The sequence below is a fragment of the Oryx dammah genome, unplaced genomic scaffold (genome assembly GCF_014754425.2).
Source record: "Oryx dammah isolate SB20612 unplaced genomic scaffold, SCBI_Odam_1.1 HiC_scaffold_9, whole genome shotgun sequence".
NCBI lineage: Eukaryota > Metazoa > Chordata > Mammalia > Artiodactyla > Bovidae > Oryx > Oryx dammah.
In genome coordinates, this window is record NW_024070193.1 from 11864769 (window position 1) to 11885759 (window position 20991).

General features: G+C 48.4%; 1 protein-coding gene across 3 annotated transcripts; it reads left to right on the top strand.

The window, feature by feature from the left end:
• The first annotated feature begins 11242 nt into the window (after window positions 1-11242).
• GLYCTK (glycerate kinase) lies at window positions 11243-20728 on the top strand. Of its 3 annotated transcripts, XM_040247124.1 has the most exons (5): window positions 11243-11315; window positions 17524-17939; window positions 18170-18321; window positions 19053-19228; window positions 19491-20728. In XM_040247124.1, the coding sequence occupies exons 2-5, from the start codon at window positions 17563-17565 to the stop codon at window positions 20355-20357; spliced, it is 1572 nt and encodes a 523-aa protein (XP_040103058.1). In that variant the 5' UTR covers window positions 11243-11315; window positions 17524-17562; the 3' UTR covers window positions 20358-20728. The 3 variants fall into 3 exon arrangements, with proteins under 3 accessions (XP_040103058.1, XP_040103059.1, XP_040103057.1); XM_040247123.1 differs by lacking the exon at window positions 11243-11315 and having other exon boundaries at window positions 16068-17939; XM_040247125.1 differs by lacking the exons at window positions 11243-11315; window positions 19053-19228 and having other exon boundaries at window positions 16058-17939; window positions 19491-19666.
• Window positions 20729-20991: the final 263 nt, after the last annotated feature.

A 20991-nucleotide genomic window follows, 5' to 3' on the forward strand; every position in this document is an offset into this window, starting at 1 on the left:
GCATCCTTCACTATTTCTGGTGACCCCCTTGAACCAGTGTATGGTATAAGGGGAGATTTAAGGCTTATAGGGACCAAGTTCTTTATCCATGGTGAATTCTTGAGATTCAGCACTGTTAGTGGGGATGGGTGTCATTACTGCCACTATTGACTGAAAAAAAAAGTTCACAATCTGAACGCTGAAGTTGAGTATTATGTTTTATTCAGTGGACAAAACTAAGGAATTAAGCCTGGGACACAGCATTTCAGATGATTCTGCTGAAGCGATCTGCTCCAAAGAGGCAATGGAGGAGCCAGGATATATGAGTTTTTGCATCAAAAACCAGGTAGTTGGAACATTAAAAGATTACTGTTTTGTTTTTTATTTTTATTTTTTGGCCACATTGCATGGCATGTGGATTCTTAGTTCCCTAACCAGGAATCTGTCAACTTAAAAAATATTTACAACCTAAAAGTTGAGACTTATGTTTTATTTGGTGGGAATTTTTAGGACCTCAGCCCCGGGAGATAGCATTCAAATAACCCTGAGAAAACTGCTCTGTGGAGGTGAAGGGATGAGCAGAAGTTTTACACCAAAAGTAGGTAGTCTGAACATCAAAAGATTATTGTTAATTAAAGAAAATGAGATAACCCAAGTAAAATAATTTAGCGCTTTTCTATGTTTGGGAAGATACCAGAGTTCAGGCTCACTGAAATCATTCCTTTGGTATATATATCTCAGCTATCTGGGTCCCGTTCCTGTGTTTTCACATCCTGAGTTTCCTTGGGGCTAACCTTAGGAAGTAGCTGTAGTCTGATGGTTGCTAGATGGCAGTTTTTTGTTTTTTTTTTTTTTTTTTTCCATTCCTGTGTTCCTTCAGGGTTCATTGGCTCACACTCGAGGGCTCCAATCACTGATGACAATGACATCCTTGTTTACCGATATGGCAGGAAATATTCCACTTCTCAATTCAAACCCACATCTCCCCGCTTTGGAAGCACAGAGGTTTAACCACTGGGCTGCCAGGGAAGTCGCCAGAAGATAACTGTTAACTAAAGAAAATGGAGATCAAACAGGAGATGGCAAGAGTGAACGTCAACATTTTAGGAATCAGTGAACTAAAAGGGACTGGAATGGGTGGATTTAACTCAGATGACCATTATATCTACTACTGTGGGCAAGAATCCCTTAGAAGAAATGGAGTAGTCATCATAGTCAACAAAAGAGTCTGAAATGCAGTACTTGGATGCAGTCTCAAAAATGACAGAATGATCTCTATTCATTTCCAAGGCAAACCATTCAATATCACAGTAATCCAAGTCTATGCCCTGACCAGTAATGCTGAAGAACCTGAAGTTGAATGGTTCTATGAAGACCTACAAGACCTTTTAGAACTAGCACCCCAAAAAGACATCCTTTTCATTATAGGGGACTGGAATGCAAAAGTAGGAAGTCAAGAAACACCTGGAGTAACAGGCAAATTTGGCCTTGGAGTACAGAATGAAGCAGGGCAAAAGCTAGTAGAGTTTTGCCAAAAGAACACACTGGTCATAGCAAACACCCTCTTCCAACAACACAAGAGAAGACTCTATACATGGACATCACCGGTTAGTCAGCACCGAAATCAGACTGATTATATTCTTTGCAGCCAAAGATGGAGAAGCTCTATACAGTCAGCAAAAACAAGACAGGGAACTGATTATGGCTCAGATCATGAACTTCTTATGGCAAAATTCAGACCTAAATTGAAGAAAGTAGGGAATACTACTAGACCATTCAGGTATGACCTAAATCAAATCCCTTATGATTATACAATGGAAGTGAGAAATAGATTTAAGGGATTGGATCTGATAGAGTGCCTGATGAACTATGGATGGAGGTTCATGACATTGTAAAGGAGACAGGGATCAAGACCATCCCCAAGAAAAAGAAATGCAAAAAAGCAAAATGACTATGTGAGGAGGCCTTACAAATCTCTGTGAAAAGAAGAGACTCGAAAAGCAAAGGAGAAAAGGAAAGATATACGCATTTGAATGTAGAGTTTCAAAGAATAGCAAGGAGAGATAAGAAAGCCTTCCTCAATAATCAGTGCAAAGAAACAGAGGAAAACAATAGAATGGTAAAGACTAGAGATCTCTTCAAGAAAATTAGAGATACCAAGGGAACATTTCATGCAAAGATGAGCACAATAAAGCACAGAAATGGTATGGACCTAACAGAAGCAGAAGATATTAAGAAGAGGTGGCAGGAATACACAGAAGAACTGTACAAAAAAGATCCTCATGACCCAGATAATCATGATGGTGTGATCACTCACCTAGAGCCAGACATCCTGGAATGTGAAGTCAGGTGGGCCTTAGGAAGTGAAGTGAAGTTGCTCAGTCGTGTCCAACTCTTTGCGACCCCATGGACTGTAGCCTTCCAGGCTCCTCTGTCCATGGGATTTTCCAGGCAATATACTGGAGTGGATTGCCATTTCCTTCTCCAAGGGATCTTCCCAACCCAGGGATTGAACCCGGGTCAGTTAAGCTATTTCAAATCCTGAAAGATGATGCTGTGAAAGTGCTGCACTCAATATGCCAGCAAATTTGGAAAATTCAGCAGTGGCCACAGGACGGGAAAAGGTCAGTTTTTATTCCAGTCCTTAAGAAAGGTAATGCCAAAGAATGCTCAAACTACTGCACAATTACACTCATCTCACATGCTAGTAAAGTAATGCTCAGAATTCTCCAAGCCAGGCTTCAACAACATGTGAACTGTGAACTTCCAGATGTTCAAGCTGGTTTTAGAAAAGGCAGAGGAACCAGAGATCAAATTGCCAACATCTGCTGAATCATCGAAAAAGCAAGAGAGTTTCAGAAAAACATCTATTTCTGATTTATTAATGATGCCAAAGCATTTGATTGTGTGGATAACAACAAACTGTGGAAGATTCTTCAAAAGATGGGAATACCAGACCACCTGACCTGCCTCTTGAGAAATCTGTATGCAGGTCAGGAAGCAACAGTTAGAACTGGTCATGGAACAACAGACTGGTTCCAAATAGGAAAAGGAGTATGTCAAGGCTATATATTGTCACCCTGCTTATTTAACTTATACATAGAGTATATCATGAGAAACGCTGGGCTGGATGAAGCACAAGCTAGAATCAAGATTGCTGGGAGAAATACCAATAACCTCCGATATGCAGATGACAGCACCCTTATGGCAGAAAATGAAGAGGAACTAAAAAGCCTCTTGATGAAAGTGAAAGAGGAGAGTGGAAAAGTTGGCATTCAGAAAACGAAGATCATGGCATCTGGTCCCATTCAGTTCTGTTCAGTTCAGTCGCTCAGTCGTGTCCGACTCTTTGCGACCCCATGAATCGCAGCACGCCAGGCCTCCCTGTCCATCACCAACTCCCAGAGTTCACCCAAACTCATGTCCTTCGAGTCAGTGATGCCATCCAGCCATCTCATCCTTTGTCGTCCCCTTCTTCTCCCCCCCAACCCCTCCCTGCATCAGAGTCTTTTCCAATGAGTCAACTCTTCGCAGGAGGTGGCCAAAGTACTGGAATTTCAGCTTTAACTTCATTCCTTCCAAAGAAATCCCAGGGCTGATCTCCTTCAGAATGGACTGGTTGGATCTCCTTGCAGTCCAAGGGACTCTTTACTTCATGGCAAATAGATGGGGAAACAGTGGAAACTGCGGGATTTTTGAGCTCCAAAATTACTGCAGATGGTGACTGCAGCCATGAAATGAAAAGATGCTTGTTCCTTTGAAGAAAAGCTATGACCAATCTAGACAGCATATTAAAAAGCAGAGACGTACTTTGCCAACAAAGATCCATCTAGTCAAGGTTATGGTTTTTCCAGTAGTCATGTATGGATGTGAGAGTCGGACTATAAAGAAAGCTGAGCACCAAAGAATCGATGCTTTTGAACTGTGGTGTTGGAGAAGACTGCTGAGAGTCCCTTGGACTGCAAGGAGATCCAACTTGTCCATCCTAAAGGAGATCAGTCCTGGATGTTCATTGGAAGGACTGATGTTGAAGCTGAAACTCCAATACTTTGGCCACCTGATGAGAAAAGCTGACTCATGGGAAAAGACCCTGATGCTGGGAAAGACTACAGGCAGGAGGAGAAGGGGACGACAGAGGATGAGATGGTTGGATGGCATCACCGACTCAATGGACATGAGTGGGTGGACTCCGGGAGTTGGTGATGGACAGGGAGGCTTGGCGTGCTGCAGTCCATGGGGTCGCAAAGAGTCGGACATGACTGAGTGACTAAACTGAACTGAAAGAAAATGGACTGATTCAAAGTTGGGAAAGGGGTACTTCGAGGCTGTATATTGTCACTCTGCATATTTAACTTATATGCAGAGTACAGCATGCAAAATGCTGGGCTCGATGAAGCACAAGCTGGAATCAAGATTGCCAGGAAAAACATGAACAACCTCAGATATGCAGAAGATACCACTCTAATGGCAGAGAATGAAGAGGAACTAAAGAGCCTCTTGATAAGGGTGAGAGAGGAGAGTGAAAAAGCTTAAAACTCAACATTCAAAAAACTAAGATCATGGGCATTAGGTCCCATCACTATGTGACAAATAGATGGGGAAAAAGTGGTAGCAGTGACAGATTTTCTCTTGAGCTCCAAAATCACTGTGGATGGTGACTGCAGCCATAAAATTAAAAGATGCTTGCTCCTTGAAAGAAAAGCTATGACAAACCTAGACAGCATATTAAAAAGCAGAGAGATCACTTTACTGACAAAGGTCTGTATAGTCAAAGCTATGGTTTTTCCAGTAGTCATGTACAGATGAGAAAGTTGGACAGTAAAGAAGCTAAAGAATTGATGCTTTCAAACTGTAGTGCTGGAGAAGACTCTTGAGAGTCCCTTGGACAGTGAGATCAAACCAGTCAGTCCTAAAGGCAATCAACCTTGAATATTTATTGGAAGGTTTGCTGCTGAAGCTAAAGCTCCAATACTTTGGCCACCTGATCAAAAGAGTTGACACACTGGAAAAGACCCTAGAATGAGGCCAGAAGAAGAAGATGATAAGATGGTTGAATGGCATTACTGACTCAATGGACATGAGTTTGAACAAATTCTGGGAGATAGTAAAGGACAGGGGAGCCTGGCATGCTTCAGTCCATGGGGTCACAAAGAGCTGGACACAACTTAGTGACTGAACAACAGCGTTTGTTGTTCCTCAGGGTGCCCAGTGGTGGTGGTAAGGGGGATACTATGTCTGATGATTTGATGGCCGGTGTTATGTTTCCATTCTGAGTTCCCTCAGGGCTCATGTCAGGGCAGCTGCAATGTGACAGCTTGATGGCTGCAACATTCCTTGTTTACTAATATGACAGGAAATATTTTTCATTCACACCACCTTTCCCTGGTCACTGACTACCCAACATCACCCATGAATGACCTCCTCCTCCGTTCTAAAAGGGAGTCTTTAAATTAAAGCTGACCCTGAAAGAGTCTATTCAGTTTAAATTTTCCCTGAGTTTATTATGAGTAATATATCCCAATCCATAGCCTTCTTTCCTTCAGCTTGCTTGAATAATGGTAGCAGTGACAGAGGAAGGGTTAAATTCTACTTAAATGGCCCTTTTTAGTCATAAAACAGTCATGCTACAAAAAGTACCATGTATGTAGCCTTAATAATATTAAAATTTTTATTATTTTTTAATGTTTGTTTAGAAGTACTGTAATTTATTTGCATAAATTCTATCAATAGATGTTTAGATTGCTTTATACTTATAAAATCTTTGGGCTGAATATCTCCTCATGTCCATTGAAGGGGATCAGAATATGCGCTCCCCCCAGGTATGATACTTTGGCAGAATTATTTTGAACTGAAGGAATATGAGGAACAGCAGATTCAGGAAGGGCCCTCTACCCTCTTCCTTTCTACCTAAAACTGGGACATAAATTTCCTGTGAGTGTTATGGAGCAAGGGCTCCTGTGCCCATGGCACAGAAAGCCAAACTCTGGCAGAGGGTGTGTGCAACAAAGTAAGGTGTTATTATCACAGGGTATAAGCAAGAGAGTGGGAGAGAAGTCTCAGAGCCAGTGCAACTTGGTTTTTGAGTTGAGGGTGTTTTTATTTATTTTAAAACTAATTTTATTTCTTTATTTTTCTGGCTGTACTGGGTCTTCACTGCTGCATGGGCTGTTTCCTAGCTGCAGAGAGTGACGTCTACTCTCCAGTTGCGTTGTGTGACTTCTCTTGTGGAGCACTGGCTCTAGGGGACACAGGCTTCAGTAATGGCGTTTCCCAGGCTCTAGGACACAGGCTCAATAGTTGTGGTGAAGGGGCTTAGCTGCTCCACAGCATGTGGGATATTCCTAGATTAGGGCTGAACCTGTCTCCTGCATTGGCAGGCAGATTCTTTACCACTGAGACACCAGAGAGACCCCCATATATTTATTTTTTTAATATTTATTTTACTTATTTGGCTGTGCTGGGTCTTAATTGTGGCACTCGAACTCTTAGTTTTGGTTTGTGGGATCTATTTATAGTTCCCTGATCAGGGATCGAACAGGGACTCCTGTATCAGGTGTGCAGACCATCAGGGAAGTCCCTGGGAGTGTTTTTAAAGGGAACAAAGAAGCAGAGATTAGTCATCATCTTGGCACGTTTCTGTGACATTTCTTAATCATATTTTTGGGAACCATGAATTTTCTGGTTTACCACTTTCTGGTCAGATGGTTCATGTCTTGGGGCCTGTTAGTTCATCTTACCCTGGAGCAACAACCTGAGTTTGTACACTAATGATGATATCTCCAACAGCAATTTTAGTGCATCAATTACTTTATCAACAACAGCAATTTTAGTCATCTGACTCTGGCTGATTAGAGTTCAAGTAGCAAAATGTTGACTACAAACTTAGTCACAACCTGAAAGTAGAGAGTTATTTTATTTGGAGGGAATGTTAAGGACTCCGAGCCCAGGAGACAACATCTCAATACCCCTGAGAAAACTGCTTGGAGGCAGGAGAGGGAGTCAGGTTATATATAAGTTTGCAACAAAAGGGGGCAGGCAGTCTGAACATCAAAGATTATTGTTAAGTAGTAAGGAAAATCAGGTATCAAGCAAAGATATTTAGCGTTCTTCTATGTATGGGAAGATGCAAGCCTCTGGCTTATTGAATTCATTTCTTTCATGTGAGCCTCAGCTCTCTGGGGCCAAATCCTGTTTCTTTTATTTTAATATATATATTTTAAATGTTATTTATTTACTTTAGGCAGTGCTAGGTCTTTGTTGCTGCATGGGCTTCTCTCTGGTTGAAGGGAGCAGGGGGCCACTCTGCAGCTGCAGTGTGCACAGGCCTCTCACTGTGGTGGTTTCTCTTGTTGCAGAGCACAGGCTCTATGGCACTCTGGCCCCAGTAGCTGCAGCGTGAAGCCTCAGTAGTTGTGGCACAGAGCACAGCTCAGTAGTTGTGGCGCATGGGCTTAGTTGTTCCACAGTACATGGGATCTTCCTGGATCAGAAACTGAACTCAAGCATTGTCGGGCAGATTCTTTAGCACTGAGCCACCAGTTCAGTTCAGTTCAGTTCAGTTCAGTTGCTCAGTGTGTCCAACTCTTTGCGACCCCATGAACTGCAGCACGCCAGGCCTCCCTGTCCAGCACCAACTCCCAGAGTTCACCCAAACCCATGTCCATTGAGTCGGTGATGCCATCCAACCATCTCATCCTCTGTCATCCCCTTCTCCTCCTGCCCGCAATCTTTCCCAGCATCAGGGTCTTTTCAAATGAGTCAGCTCTTTGCATCAGGTGGCCAAAGTATTGGAGTTTCAGCTTCAACATCAGTCCTTCCAATGAACACCAAGGACTGATCTCCTTTAGAATGGACTGGTTGGATCTCCTCATAGTCCAAGGGACTCTCAAGAGTCTTCTCCAACACTACAGTTCAAAAGCATCAATTCTTTGGTGCTCAGCTTTCTTTATAGTCCGACTCTCACATCCATACATGACCACTGGAAAAACCATAGTCTTGACTAGATGGACCTTAGTCGGCAAAGTAATGTCTCTGCTTTTTAATATGCTGTCTAGGTTGGTCATAACTTTCCTTCCAAGGAGTAAGTGTCTCTTAATATCATGGCTGCAATCACCATCTGCAGTGATTTTGGAGCCCAGAAAAACAAAGTCAGCCACTGTTTCCCCTGTTTCCCCATCTATTTGCCATGAAGTGATGAGCCACCAGGAAAGCCCCCAAATCCTGTTTCTTGACAGTTTACAGACTTAATTTCTTGTTCACTGACCTCAGCAATCACTGTGGGGGGTTGAGTCACCTGTTGCGCTGAAGGCATTTTGTTCCCTTTTGGGAGCTCTTATTCACATTTGGAGGCCAGAAATCGCTGATGGCTGTGACACTTCTGCCCACCGATATGGCAGGAAGATCTTCATTTCACAGAAGGATTGTGGTCAAATGGGTCAAGAAAAGGAATAAAGTTTTGGATAGAGAGGTTAACCATAAACTTGGTAAGGGAATGTGCTTTGGAGGGACTCAGTTTCATGAGAAAGGCAATGCTCCCATACTTGGAGATGGGGAGCCAACACTGAGATGAATCTTCACAAACATACATTACTTTAGCAATCCTTATCTTCCATTAGTTTCCCCCTTATATTTACTTTCCCATGATTTATTACCCCAAGAAGCTCAAACCCCTTTTGTCTTGCTAAAGCTCCAAAATTTATCACTCCCTGTTAAGAAATGATATATAAGCTCTAGGCCTAGTGGCTTTTGGGGAGTTTTCATGTCATTTCTGTGAGGTCCCTCCCATCCATATGAAGTAAACCTTTTTCTGTTGTTAATCTGTCATTTGTCGGCTTAATATGTAGGGCCTCGGTCAACGAACCTAAGAGGTTAGAGGAAAAAGCTTTTTCCTTCTTACACCATCTTTGTCCACATCACCAATCATTTCCTTGGATTCGAATTGCTTGGCACATTATTGATTCATCTATTGATTCACATATAAGATTCATCTCAGTGTTGGCTCCCCATCTCCAAGTATGGGAGCATTGCTTTTCTCATGAAACTGAGCCCCTCCAAAGTACATACTTATTGCCAAGTGTATTTAAGACTGTGGATATATTCATGCCGACTAACAACGTATGTTTAAGCATTCTGATGAGCCTGATTGTTTTCTTAGACCCAAATCCCACTGCCTCATGAAGTCTTTTACTTCCACTCACCATCATCCCTTTCCGTTTTGTGAACTCTTTTCCACCTAGGGCCTGCAGTACTTTGTAGCTGAGCATTTCCCTGTTTTCTTGTTCCTTTCTTTCTTTGGTTGTGCCACGTGGCTTGCAGGAGCCTAGTGTCCCTACCAGGGACAAACCTGGGCCCGGGAGTAAAAGTGCCCAGTCCTAACACCTGGACCGCCAGGGAATTCCCATTGTTTATTCATTGAAAAAAGAAGAAGAAATAAAAGTGTCAGCTTGTATATGTGTCTGGTCTTATGTATGGGAGTGGAAACGCAAATGTTAATTAGATCAAGTTACCACTTTCCTGGGCTTCCCTCATAGCTCAGTTGGTAAAGAATGGGCCTGTAATGCAAGAGACCATGGTTTGATTCCTGGGTCGGGAAGATCTGCTGGAGAAGGGATAGGCTACTCACTCCAGTATCCTTGGGCTTCCCTAGTGGCTCAGTCAGTAAAGAATCCACCTGCAATGTGGGACCTGGGTTCAATCCCTCGGCTGGGAAGATCCCCTGGAGAAGGGAAAGGTTACCCACTCCAGTATTCTGGCCTGGAGAATTCCATAGATTGTGTAGTCCATGGGGTCGCAAACAGTCGGAGACGAGTGAGCAACTTTCACCACTTTCCAGGAGCTCACAGTCCAGCAGACACCTGAATCTCACAGTTAAATGCATCTTGTGAGTAGTGGGGTGGGATGGGAATCCAAAAAATGGGTATAATTAGTCTCCTGCTGACAGTGTGACAGAAAAGTACAGCAAGTGATGTCTGTTTATGGGTCTCTGGCACTGAATAACGAGAGATGCTCAAATTTACATTTCCCCACCTCCCCCAAAATGAGGGAATGTAATTATAAAAGCAGAAGAAGTTTCCACACTAAAGTACCACGGCTTATTCATCCCAGCAGCTAGAGCATTTGGCCCACGTAGAGGGCACTCAGGAACTGAATAAACACATGGATGGATGAAGACAGCTTACTGCAAGCAAGGAAAAACTTAAATTTTAAGTACAATTTCCTTACACCTAAAAAGAGCAAATCTTGAAGTTGCCTTTGTTGTGATGATGAGGTGGTGAAGATCTGGGAGAACCTGCCTGCCGATACAGGAGACGTAAGAGAAGCAGGTTTGATCCCTGGGTTGGGACGATCCCCTGGAGATGGGCATGACAACCCACTCCAGTATTCTTGCCTGGAGAATCCCATGGACAGAGAAGCCTGGAAGCTGCAGTCCATAGGGTTGCAGAGTCGGACACGACTGAAGTGACTTAGCACACACGCACAAAAGGTCCTCTATCATAAAGGAAAGAAAACCCCAGGGAGATAGCTAGGAAGTGGGGGAGGAAGACTTCTTGAAAAGAGCAGAGCATGGTTTGGAGAGGGAAAGAGAGATGTGGCAGAAAAGGGCGGGTGGGAAGAAATATGTTTTAAGACTTTTAAGAAATCTGTTGTATAATTTGTGATCTCAAGAAAACATCGGTAAAAACAATGTATTCTTCTGTGTCCTTGAGTCTGGTCAGGACTTGTCTTTTGAATGTAGCAAGATACCACTATCAAGCCGGGTCCAGGGTGAGAGCTGGGACAGGGCCGGAGGCCTAGGGTCATTCGTGTTCACATGCACTTTGTGTGTTCCAGAATCACTCTCTTGCTGATTCTGGAACTCTTGCTGAATCAGAGCTGTGATTTGCTAGCCCGAGGAAGAAGGCGGGGAACACGAATGCCTTGTGGAAGTACATTGGTGGCGGGGATGATTTCATCTGGCTGCAGGAGGAGTCAGCTGTGGGTAAGTAGTGATTCTCAGTCCATTTGCTTTGTCCAATGCCCAGCACCTAACAGGAAGTTGGAAAGTCTGTGCGACTGATTGAATCGTACAGAATAAAGGAGTGGGCGGATTATAGCAATCGGCGAGGTGGCGATTATTATCCCACTGTAGAGATGAAGACACTGAGACCTGAAGGTGACTGCATCCAAGCCTCTTGGAGGGCAGGGCGGAGCCAAGACCAGCTCCGGCTCTGGTTCCCGCTCGCCCCGCCCCTCGCCAACGGCTCCTCAACCCGCCCCTACACTTCCGGATCCTGCTCCGCCCCCAGAGAGCAGTTCCGGTCCTGGGGCTGGACCTGGGGTCGCCGAATGCTTAGGCGGTATGTCGGTTCCGTGAGGGCCTGCAGAGTCACAGGGCCATTGGCTCGGGGGCAGCGGGTACAGGCAGCAGCGGGCTCTTATTTTCTCGGACATTACGCGACAGCCATTTCCCTGAGGAAAGCCTGGGGCCTTGGTCTGTGGGTGACGTCACTTCCGGCGCCGGGCAGGCAGGCGAAGGCGGGGAAAGGGCTAGAGCCCCGCTTGGTGGCGGGGAGGTGTCAAGGCGGGTTGGCTTTGTATTTACGACTTTCTGGAGCTCTAGGTAGTTTACGAGAGGCGCTGTTCCAAGTGGAGTTGTTGGATTTGGCAAATTAAAATGCAGGGCGTCTAGTTAAACTTGAATTTTAACCAGATAAACAAATACTTTTTTAGTATCAGTTCAGTTCAGTCACTCAGTCGTGTCCGACTCTTTGCGACCCCATGAATCGCAGCACGCCAGGCCTCCCTGTCCACCAACTCCCGGAGTTCACTCAGACTCACGTCCATCGAGTCAGTAGTATAGATATGTCCCAAATATTGTACGGAACATATTTAGTTTTTAACAATTCCTAATTTATCTGAAATTGAAATTTGATTGGACGTTCTGTATTTTTTCTGGCCTCCTTAGTCTTGGGCGCCCCCTGCCTTGGGGTTCTGATATCCAATTGGCATCCTCTAGGAGGAAATGGCAACCCACTCCAGTATTCTTGCCTGGAGAATCCCAGGGACAGAGGAGCCTAGTGGGCTGCCGTCTGTGGGGTCGCACAGAGTCGGACAGGACTGAAGCGACTTAGCAGCAGTAGCAGCAGCAGCAGGCCTATATGTATCGGGGGAACAGGTAAAGATTTCGTCCAGACCGTCAAAATCAGCTATTGCTACATGCTAAGTAAGCACGGGCGGTTGCGACCCAGCGCACTAAGCGCGGCCGAGAGGAGTTACTCCACGTCTGAGGTCAGGGGCGGCGGCCAGGAGGAGCTACCCCGCGTCCGAGGTCAGTGGCGGCTGGGAGGAGACACCCCGCATCCAAGGTCAGGGGCAGTGGCCGAGAGGAGCTACCCCACATCCGAGGCCAGGGGCGGCGGCCGAGAGGAGCTCCCCCTCTTCTGAGGTCAGTGACGGCCGGGAGGAGACACCCCGCGTCCGAGGTCAGGGGCGGTGGCCAAGAGGAGCTACCCTGCGTCCAAGGTCAGGGGCGGCCGGGAGAAGCCACCCTGCGTCCAAGGTCAGGGGCGGCTGGGAGAAGCCACCTCGCGGCCGAGGCCAGGGGCAGTGGCCCTGAGGAGCAACCCCGTGCCCGAGGCCAGGGGCGGCGGACAGGAGAAGCAACCCGAGGAGCGGTAGCTGCGCAGACGTAGGAGGGCCTAGAGGAGCCCTCCCACGTTGAAGGTCAGGAAGGGCGGCGGTAAGGAGATACCCCTTGTCCAAGGTAAGGAACAAAGGCTGTGCTTTGCTGGAACAGCTGTGAAGAGATACCCCATGCCCAAAGTAAGAGAAACCCAAGTAAGATGGTAGATGTTGCAAGAGGGCATCAGAGGGCAGACACACTGAAACCATACTCACAAAAAACTAGTCAATCTAATCACACTAGGACCACAACCTTGTCTAACTCGATGAAACCAAGCCATGCCCGCGGGGCAACCCAAGACGGACGGGTCATGGTGGAGAGGTCTGACAGAATGTGGTCCACTGGAGAAGGGAATGGCAAACCACTTCAGTATTCTTGCCTTGAGAACCCCATGAACAGTATGAAAAGGCAAAATGATATGATACTGAAAGAGGAACTCCCCAGGTCAGTAGGTGCCCAATATGCTACTGGAGATCAGTGGAGAAATAACTCCAGAAAGAATGAAGGGATGAAGCCAAAGCAAAAACAATACCCAGCTGTGGATGTGACTGGTGATAGAAGCAAGGTCCGATGCTGTAAAGAGCAATATTGCATAGGAACCTGGAATGTCAGGTCCATGAATCAAGGCAAATTGGAAATGGTCAAACAAGAGATGGCAAGAGTGAATGTCGACATTCTAGGAATCAGCGAACTAAAATGGACTGGAATGGGTGAATTTAACTCAGATGACCATTATATCTACTACTGCAGGCAGGAATCCCTCAGAAGAAATGGAGTAGCCATCATGGTCAACAAAAGAGTCCGAAATGCAGTACTTGGATGCAACCTCAAAAACAACAGAATGATCTCTGTTCGTCTCCAAGGCAAACCATCTAGTATCACAGTTATCCAAGTCTATGTCCCAACCAGTAACGCTGAAGAAGCTGAAGTTGAACGGTTCTATGAAGACCTACGAGACCTTTTAGAACACCCAAAAAAGATGTCCTTTTCATTATAGGGGACTGGAATGCAAAAGTAGGAAGTCAAGAAACACCTGGAGTAACAGGCAAATTAGGCTTTGGAATGTGGAATGAAGCAGGGCAAAGACTAATAGAGTTTTGCCAAGAAAATGCACTGGTCATAGTAAACACCCTCTTCCAACAACACAAGAGAAGACTCTACACATGGACATCACCAGATGGTCAACACCGAAATCAGATTGATTATATTCTTTGCAGCCAAAGATGGAGAAGCTCTATACGGTCAACAAAAACAAGACCAGGAGCTGACTGTGGCTCAGATCATGAACTTATTACCAAATTCAGACTCGAAAATTGAAGAAAGTAGGGAAAACCGCTAGACCATTCAGGTATGACCTAAATCAAATCCCTTATGATTATACAGTGGAAGTGAGAAATAGATTTAAGGGCCTAGATCTGATAGATAGACTGCCTGATGAACTATGGAATGAGGTTCGTGACATTGTACAAGAGACAGGGATCAAGACCATCCCCATGGAAAAGAAATGCAAAAAAGCAAAATGGCTGTCTGGGGAGGCCTTACAAATAGCTGTGAAAAGAAGAGAGGCGAAAAGCAAAAGAGAAAAGGAAAGATATAAGCATCTGAATGCAGAGTTCCAGAGAATAGCAAGAAGAGATAAGAAAGCCGCCTTCAGCGATCAATGCAAAGAAATAGAGGAAAACAACAGAATGGGAAAGACGAGAGATCTCTTCAAGAAAATTAGAGATACCAAGGGAACATTTCATGCAAAGATGGGCTCGATAAAGGACAGAAATGGTCTGGACCTAACAGAAGCAGAAGATATTAAGAAGAGATGGCAAGAATACACAGAAGAACTGTACAAAACAGATCTTCACGACCCAGATAATCATGATGGTGTGATCACTCACCTAGAGCCAGACATCCTGGAATGTGAAGTCAGGTGGGCCTTGGAAAGCATCGCTACGAACAAAGCTAGTGGAGGTGATGGAATTCCAGTTGAGCTATTTCAAATCCTGAAAGATGATGCTGTGAAAGTGCTGCACTCAATATGCCAGCAAATTTGGAAAACTCAGCAGTGGCCACAGGACTGGAAAAGGTCAGTTTTCATTCCAATTCCAAAGAAAGGCAATGCCAAAGAATGCTCAAACTACCGCACAATTGCACTCATCTCACATGCTAGTAAAGTAATGCTCAAATTCTCCAAGCCAGGCTTCAGCAATACATGAACCGTGAACTTCCAGATGTTGAAGCTGGATTTAGAAAAGGCAGAGGAACCAGAGATCAAATTGCCAACATCCGCTGGATCATGGAAAAAGCAAGAGAGTTCCAGAAAAACATCTATATTTCTGCTTTACTGACTATGTCAAAGCCTTTGTGTGGATCACAATAAACTGTGGAAAATTCTGAAAGAGATGGGAATACCAGACCACCTGACCTGCCTTTTGAGAAATCTGTATGCAGGTTAGGAAGCAACAGTTAGAACTGGTCATGGAACAACAGACTGGTTCCAGATAGGAAAAGGAGTACGTCAAGGGTGTATATTTTCACCCTGCTTATTTAACTTCTATGCAGAGTACATCATGAGAGACGCTGGGCTGGAAGAAACACAAGCTGGAATCAAGATTGCCAGGAGAAATATCAATAACCTCAGATATGCAGATGACACCACCCTTATGGCAGAAAGTGAAGAGGAACTAAAAAGCCTCTTGATGAAAGTAAAAGAGGAGAGGGGAAAAGTTGGCTTAAAGCTCAACATTCAGAAAACGAAGATCATGGCATCCGGTCACATCACTTCATGGGAAATAGATGGGGAAACAGTAGAAACAGTGTCAGACTTTATTTTTTGGGCTCCAGAATCACTGCAGATTGTGAGTGCAGCCATGAAATTAAAAGACGCTTACTCCTTGGAAGAAAAGTTATGACCAACCTAGATAGCATATTCAAAGCAGAGACATTACTTTGCTGACTAAGGTCTGTCTAGTCAAGGTTATGGTTTTTCCTGTGGTCATGTATGGATGTGAGAGTTGGACTGTGAAGAAGGCTGAGCGCCGAAGGATTGATGCTTTTGAACTGTGGTGTTGGAGAAGACTCTTGAGAGTCCCTTGGACTGCAAGGAGATCCAACCAGTCCATTCTGAAGGAGATAAACCCTGGGATTTCTTTGGAAGGACTGATGCTAAAGCTGAAACTCCAGTACTTTGGCCACCTCATGCGAAGAGTTGAGTCATTGGAAAAGACTCTGATGCTGGGAGGGATTGGGGGCAGGAGGAGAAGGGGATGACCGAGGATGAGATGGCTGGATGGCATCAGTGACTCGATGGATGTGAATCTGAGTGAACTCCGGGAGTTGGTGATGGACAGGGAGGCCTGGCGTGCTGCGATTCCTGAGGTCGCAAAGAGTCGGACACGATTGAGCGACTGAACTGAACTGAAGCCACTTCTATGGCTAGTGCTCATTGGCCAGCGCCAGCAATTGCTGGGCCCGTTTTGAATCCCCATGGCAGCTCCCTCTGTGTTTCCCCATTCACAGCTGGAGTCGGGAACGGTTTGTCTTCTCTTAACGGGAAAGTTGAGCTCCATGCAGGCTAAGTGATCCAAGGCTGGAAGTTGCCAGGGTTTTTTTTTTTTTTTTTTTTGGTGTAGGATAAAGCGATGTTTGCAGTCGAGGTTTTCAGTGTTAACAATGGACAGCTTCAGAGAGCCCAGGGATGTCTCATCTCACCTCTCATTTTGCACAGGAGACCCTGTGAGAGAAATGGAGCTGTCCCTGTGGTAGAGCTGGAGCCTGACTCCCCTGCTCCGTCCACACTTGCTGCTGCAGTCAGCATGTATGGTGGACATTTATTAATTTATAACTATTAAATAAATTTATAATTTATTAAAGTAACGCCTCGTTAGAGATGAGCTCTTTAGCACTTTATTGTCCGTAAACTACTCTGCAACCTCTTGACCTTCACTTCAAGTCTTCTTTGGCTTTTACCGTGCCCAGTGGGGAAAATGACTATTTGGCCTCAGCGGTAGAAGCCTGCCCTTTGCCTGCCCCGGCCACGCGGCTCTCACCGCTGTGGGTGGTGTGATCCAAGATTTGTTATGTTAGAGCAAAAGGCATGTTCTTGGCAAGGCTGGGTCTGGCCGTGTAGGTGGAAGGGCATCCTTTCTGTCCTGCAGATTTGGCCCCATCGTACCTGGACTCATGTGGTGTCTAAGGACGTTTTTAAGGTTCTACTGTGAGTCAGAGTTGAACCTGAAGCTGTTGCTGGGCTGGCCCTGAGTGCGGGATTCTTCAGGCTTTGTGGCCCAAGGACGTGCCTGGACCTGCTTGTCAGTGTCCCGACAAATCTACAGCCTCCCTGCACAGACTTAGTCTTTCCAGGCTCCCCAGCCCCGGCCTGTGAGATAATGAAACAGAGCAGCCTGGAGGTCACTGGGCTCCAGTTGGTGGCATAGCCAGCAGCTTTGTTGCAACTGAAGTAAAGAGGTAAAGAGGCAAATAAGGAATGCCAGAAAGGGGTGTTGCCCTGGGCGAGGCTCAGACGTGCAGGAGGTGGAAAAGAGGCAGGATGGAAGCCCACGGATAGTAACTTCTTCCCCTGTGAATGATTAACTCTCAGCCAAAGGAGGTGGTCTAGGAGGAGGGCTCTGCTAACAGGACCTCTGGACTCTGGGCAGGGTGTCCAGAGAGCTGGCGCGTGGCCTGCAGAAGAGGAGGACATGGTTGGTTAGACTGCAGGCCTGGGCCCAGAAGACTGGAGTGAGATCAGACAGCTGTGGGCCTTAGGGATTCTCTTGGGTCTGGCAGATGGCCCATTCCCGCAGCAGCAGCAGCAGCTGTGGAGTCCGCTGGCCCTGAAGCCTCCTGTCTCTGGTGTTGCAGCAGCCTAACCAGTGCTTTCTTCCTCCTAGGCAGGCATGGATGCCAAGTGGTGCTGAGAGCAGTGGGGCATGGCTGCAGCCCTGCAGGTCCTGCGTCACTTGGCCAGAGCCCCCTCGGCCCCACTCCTCTTGAGGGGCCCATTGGCCCGCCTGGCCAGTAGCATGGCTCTGGCAGAGCGGGCACGGCAGCTGTTTGAGAGCACTGTGGGTGCAGTGCTGCCGGGCCCCATGCTGCAGCGGGCCCTGTCCTTGGACCCTGACAGCGGAGAGCTGAAGGTGCGGGACCGGAGCTTTCAGCTGAGGCAGAACCTCTACCTGGTGGGCTTTGGCAAGGCTGTGCTGGGCATGGCAGCTGCAGCTGAGGAGCTCCTGGGCCAGCATCTTGTGCAGGGCGTGATCAGTGTTCCCAAGGGGATCCGGGCAGCCATGGAGCGTGCCGGCAAGCAGTAAGGAACCTGGGGGCGCTGTTCTCGTCTGGAGGGGAACCTGGGCCCAGGTTCAGCCTGGATCGGGGCCTCTTCCTTCACTAGCTTCCAGTTTCTTCTGGGAGAGGCCTGGCTCCAGGGTGGGTGTCAGTGGGCGTCCTTGTTCGTATCCCCTTCACCTGTACATCTGAGAAACCAGGCTGGACCCGGAGCCCACCACATCTCTGGCTCTCCCTTCTCTCTCCCCTGAGGGAGATGCTGCTGAAGCCGCACAGCCGCATCCAAGTCTTCGAGGGTGCGGAGGACAACCTGCCAGACCGGGACGCTCTGCGGGCTGCGCTGGCCATCAGGCAGCTGGCCGAAGGCCTCACAGCTGGCGACCTGCTGCTCGTGCTCATCTCAGGTGCGGGCGCCGCGCTGGCTCAGGAGTGTGTGTGTGTGTGTGTGTGTGTGTGTGTGTGTGTGTGCGCGTGCGCGGCAGTGGGGAGCTTTCCCAGTATCAGGTGTGCAAGGAACTGTTGGGCAGAGCCCTCGAGGGTGTGTGTGTGTGTGTGTGTGTTTGTGTGTGCGCACGCGCGGCAGTGGGGAGGTTTCCCAGTATCAGGTGTGCGAGGAACCATTGGTCAGAGCCCTCAAGGTCACAGATTAGAGGCAGTGAAGACCTGGATGGCTGCCTCCTTGGCGGCCTCCCCTGAGCTGTGGGGCCCTCCGCTCGACTGACCTTGTCAGATAACTGTGAGAGGGCACACAGGGAGTCGCTCACTGAGATCTTGCAAGGAAAACGTCTCTGTTGCGGCTGCCTTCGGCACCATTGTCACCTGGGGCTAGAACCCCGGTTTCCAGCTCCCTGAGTCCCCTCCCTCGTTTTCCGCTGTCTCCTCCAGGTCTGTTTCCTCTTCCAAGGTCTTAAGGAATAGTTCTTCCAGTGTCTGCTGGGACCTGGGCTACCCCAAGGCAGAGTTCAACCTCAGGTGCCTTGGTTGTGGTGACTGTGTGGGCATTCACTGTATGTCCACACGGGGGCACCCTAACCCCTCTTTCTAGCCGCCACATCCCTAAGAGAGCACTGCCTGCCGGCTCCCTAGGTTGGGAAGTCCCCGTGCCCTCTGCCCAAAGCCTTCACTGTCTCTGCAGGGGGGGGCTCAGCCCTGCTGCCTGCCCCCATCCCACCTGTCACACTGGAGGAGAAGCAGACGCTAACCAAGCTGCTGGCAGCCCGGGGAGCCACAATCCAGGAGCTGAACACCATCCGGAAGGCCCTGTCCCAGCTCAAGGGCGGGGGGCTGGCTCAGGCTGCCTACCCTGCCCAGGTGCGTGGGGCCCTTCTTCGCTAGGCAGTCCGGGGCTGGTGGAACTAGGCCCACATGTGCCAGGGAGATGAAGGGCAGAGGCCTGGTATGGGAGTCCAGAGGGCTAGGTGTTTTGCATGCCCACTTGAGAGGGGTTAGAAGTGGGCGAGGAAGTGCACTGGGTGGTGTGAAGACACGTGGCTAGATGAAGGCAGTTTGTCCTCTCGGGCCCTGAGGCAAGGATCAGGTGGGCCTGAGCCTTGCCTCTGCGACCCCTCCCCAGGTGGTGAGCCTCATTCTGTCAGACGTGGTGGGGGACCCCGTGGAGGTGATTGCCAGCGGCCCCACTGCGGCCAGCATCCACAGCGTGCAAGACTGCCTGCACATTGTCAATCGCTATGGGCTTCGCGCTGCCCTGCCACGTTCTGTGAAGACTGTGCTGGCCCGGGCCGACTCTGACCCCCACGGGCCACACACCTGTGGTCACGTCCTCAACGTGATCCTTGGCTCCAATGCACTGGCACTGGCCGAGGCTCAGCAGCAGGCTGAGGCGCTGGGATACAGGGCTGTGGTGCTGAGCACAGCCATACAGGGTGATGTGAAAAGTGTAGCCCAGTTCTACGGGCTCCTGGCCCGAGTTGCTGGAGCCCGCCTCGCCCTGCCTGGCGCTGGAGCGTCTGTGGAGGATGAACGACTCTGTGAACTAGCAGCTGACCTCCAGCTCCCAGATCTGCAGCTGAAGGAGGCTCTGGAGGCTGTGGCGGGTGCTCGGGGCCCAGTCTGCTTGCTGGCTGGTGGCGAGCCCACGGTGCGGTTGCAGGGCTCAGGCAAGGGTGGCCGCAACCAGGAGCTGGCCCTGCGTGTTGGAGTGGAGCTGGGACAGTGGCCACTCGGGACTGTTGGCGTGCTGTTTTTGAGCGGCGGCACTGATGGGCAGGATGGGCCCACAGAGGCTGCTGGGGCCTGGGTCAGGCCTGAGCTCACCAGCCAAGCTGCCGCTGAGGGTCTGGATGTGGCCACCTTCCTAGCCCATAATGACTCACATACCTTCTTCTGCCGCTTCCAGGGTGGGGCGCACCTGCTGCACACAGGGCTGACCGGCACCAATGTCATGGACGCCCACTTCCTGTTCCTGCATCCGCAGTGCTGATGTAGGTCATGTTTTGGGGAACCCAGAAGAGGCCTGCAGGGCAGTGTCCTGGAACAGACCAGGTTTGGTCCCCAGGGCCCGACCAAGCTTCAGGGCTCAGCAGCAGGCTGAGGCCGTGGCTACTTGGTTGGCCCTCACACCTCCCAACCAGGGCCTCTTCTCTGTGTCCAGTTTCACACTGGCCAGGCCGATGGGGGCTCTCTTCCACCCCTACTTTCAGCCATGGCAGCAGGTACCCCAGAGGACCAGGACAGGCCCCTGGGCCAGTTCGCTGTTCCTAGTCTTCCCCACCAGGCAGCCCCTCCGCTCAGCTCCCAAGCCTGTTTCATCTGTGGAGTGAAGCAAGAAGGACTGAAAATAAAAAGGACCACGCTCTGCCTTCTCAGTGCATCTTCTCTCAGAGCACAGACCAGTAGGGGGCTGCCGGGAGCGGAGTGGTGACTGCCAGTAGCCCCTGCACCGGGGCCCTGCAGGAGTTGGCTGTCCCATCTCTGGAGGGCACTCGATTCACCTAAACAGGAGCCTGGGAGGGTTGAGCCCAGCACGCTTGATGTGGGTGAGCAGAGACCCGAGGGAGGGCAGGCCTAAGGACGTTAGTCCTGCTGTCACTCCCCATGGTGTCTTCCCTGCTGAG